The sequence below is a fragment of the Papaver somniferum genome, chromosome 8, assembly GCF_003573695.1.
Source record: "Papaver somniferum cultivar HN1 chromosome 8, ASM357369v1, whole genome shotgun sequence".
Taxonomy (NCBI): domain Eukaryota; kingdom Viridiplantae; phylum Streptophyta; class Magnoliopsida; order Ranunculales; family Papaveraceae; genus Papaver; species Papaver somniferum.
The window spans coordinates 77454274-77456706 of NC_039365.1; the positions used below are offsets into that span (position 1 = coordinate 77454274).

Sequence of the window (2433 nt, forward strand, 5' to 3'; positions counted from 1 at the left end):
ATATCAACTGATGAAGCTTCTACAAGTGCTAATAATTCAGGAAGATTTCAGGTTCTACAAGATATGAACGAAGATTTGTTTAACTCACATGTAGTATTTCCAGTATTGAATGTGGAGCAAACTTTACAGTCAGTTGCAAGTGCTCCTTCAATAAATGAATCTTTTCATGTTATACCCTCTGTGGAAAAAGAAGTTGTGCATGTTGAAGTTCCAAAAATTAAGCAGAAAGAAAAAAATATTAGCATTATCAAGACAAGAAATAAAACTTCAGGTTTAGTGGATAATGAACATCAAATTGGGAAACTGAGGGGGAATCATCCTTCTCAAAATCAACCTAAACAATGAAGATTGCCTTCTGGAATATCAGAGGGATTAGAAGAGCTATGGCCAAAGATAAACTAAGAAGTTTGGTGCATAATTTTAATCCATCTTTAGTGATTCTAGCAGAACCAAAAGTACAGTACTCTGAGGATTTTTGTAGGAAATTAAGACTAAAAGGAATGCATTATGAAGCTATTCACAACTCAACAAATTCAAGGAAAGGAAATTTATGGATTTTATGGAGTTCTTCTATTCAAAAATATTCTATTATATCAATTACTGATCAAGCAATAACTGTGGAGGTGGGGAGTGCACTAATCACTGTAATTCATGCAAACTCATTAACAGTTCATAGAAGAGAATTATGGTGTGAGATGGAAGAGGTTAGTTCTTTAAATAAACCATGGCTTGCAATTGGTGACTTTAATTCAGTTCTCAGAGAGGAAGAGAAAAAGGGAGGTTTAAGGACACTAAGAATATCAATGATAGAATTCAATAACTGCCTACACAGTTGTGGATTAATTCAAGCTCCTCACTCTGGTTTGGAATTCTCTTGGTGCAACAATAGATCTGGAAAAAAAGAATATTATGTAATTTGAACAGAAGCAGTATACAATGATAAATGGATTGACAGTTATCCAAGATGGGCATATAAAGTAGGTGCAAGATGGGTATCTGATCATAGTACTTTATTTGGGTGGAATAACTCGATCCCAAAGCTAACAAATGTTCCATTCATAGCACTCAAGGTGTGGAAGAATCGTTCTGGTTTCCTACCACTTATTAAAGATTCATGGAGTAAAGCAGTAAAAGGTAATCCTATATTTATTTTCATGTTCAAGGTTAAGAGACTGAAAAATGATATTAAGGAATGAAATTGGTCAGTTTTTGGGGATGTTTTCTGAAGACTGCAGAAGAGGAAATACTGAACTATACCATTGCATCAGACCAAGAACCAGAAAATACTATACTCTTAAATAAGCAGGTAACTGCAAGAGGGAAGGTGGAAGTTATTTCTCAACAACAAAAAGACATCATTCAACAAAAATCAAGAGTAATGTGGCTTAAAGATGGAGCTTCAAATACTAAATTCTTTCATGTTAATATGAAAATAAGGCAAGCTCAGAACATGATAGTAGAGTTAGAAGATGATGATGGAAACATAGTAACTTCACAAAGAGATATTGCTTCAAATCTTGTTGCCCATTTTGAAGAAAAGTTCAAATTCTAGGAGGTGGAGATAAATCATCATTTTTTGGATGTAATTCCAAAAGTAGTAAATATTGAAGATAATAAAATGCTAGAATCAACTCCTTCTAAGGAAGAAATTAAAACAACTATTTTTGATCTCAATCCAGAGAGTGCACCAGGACCAGATGGATTTGCAGGGTGGATTTATAGATATGCTTGGGAAATTATTGGTAAAGATCTCACAGATGCAATTCAATACTGCTAGAGAAGAAGTTTTATACCTGAGGGACTAAATGTAAATTTCCTTAGGCTGATACCAAAAACCAACAATGCAAAAAAGGAAAAGCAATATATACCTATTGGATTGATGAATTTCAGCTTCAAGATTTTTACTAAAATTTGGGCTACAAGGCTGGGGAGCATAATTCATAAAATGGTTTCACCACAACAAGGAGCATTTATAAAAGGAAGAACAATACAAGAACAAATTTCTTTAGCTTCTGAAATGGTTAATGAGTTGGATATCAAAAGAAGAGGGGGTAATTTTGGGTTAAAAATAGACATTACACAAGCCTATGATTCCCTCAGCTGGAACTTTCTATTCCAAGTCATGAGCAAGTTTGGAGTATCAGATACAACAATTTACTGGCTTCAAGAACTTCTCAATTCAGCAAGAATATCAATATTAGTAAATGGTGGTCCTGAAGGTTACTTCAAAGTAGGGAGAGGTTTGAGACAGGGTGATCCACTGTCTCCTCTTCTTTTTGTTATTGCAGAAGATGCTCTTAGTAGAAAGATAACAAGTGAAATACAAAAAGGTTCTCTGAAGGAAATGGTAAATAGAATGGAATCAAACCATCTCACATTCTTTTTGCAGATGATGTTTTTCTGTTTTGTAATGGAGAAAGAAGAAATGTTAAA

The 2433-nt window shown here is 33.9% G+C and overlaps 1 protein-coding gene across 1 annotated transcript; it reads left to right on the forward strand.

Annotated features, from left to right (window-relative positions):
- The first annotated feature begins 341 nt into the window (after window positions 1-341).
- On the forward strand, window positions 342-1552 carry LOC113305684. Its single transcript, XM_026554699.1, has 3 exons — window positions 342-780; window positions 925-1134; window positions 1236-1552. The coding sequence occupies exons 1-3, from the start codon at window positions 342-344 to the stop codon at window positions 1550-1552; spliced, it is 966 nt and encodes a 321-aa protein (XP_026410484.1).
- Window positions 1553-2433: the final 881 nt, after the last annotated feature.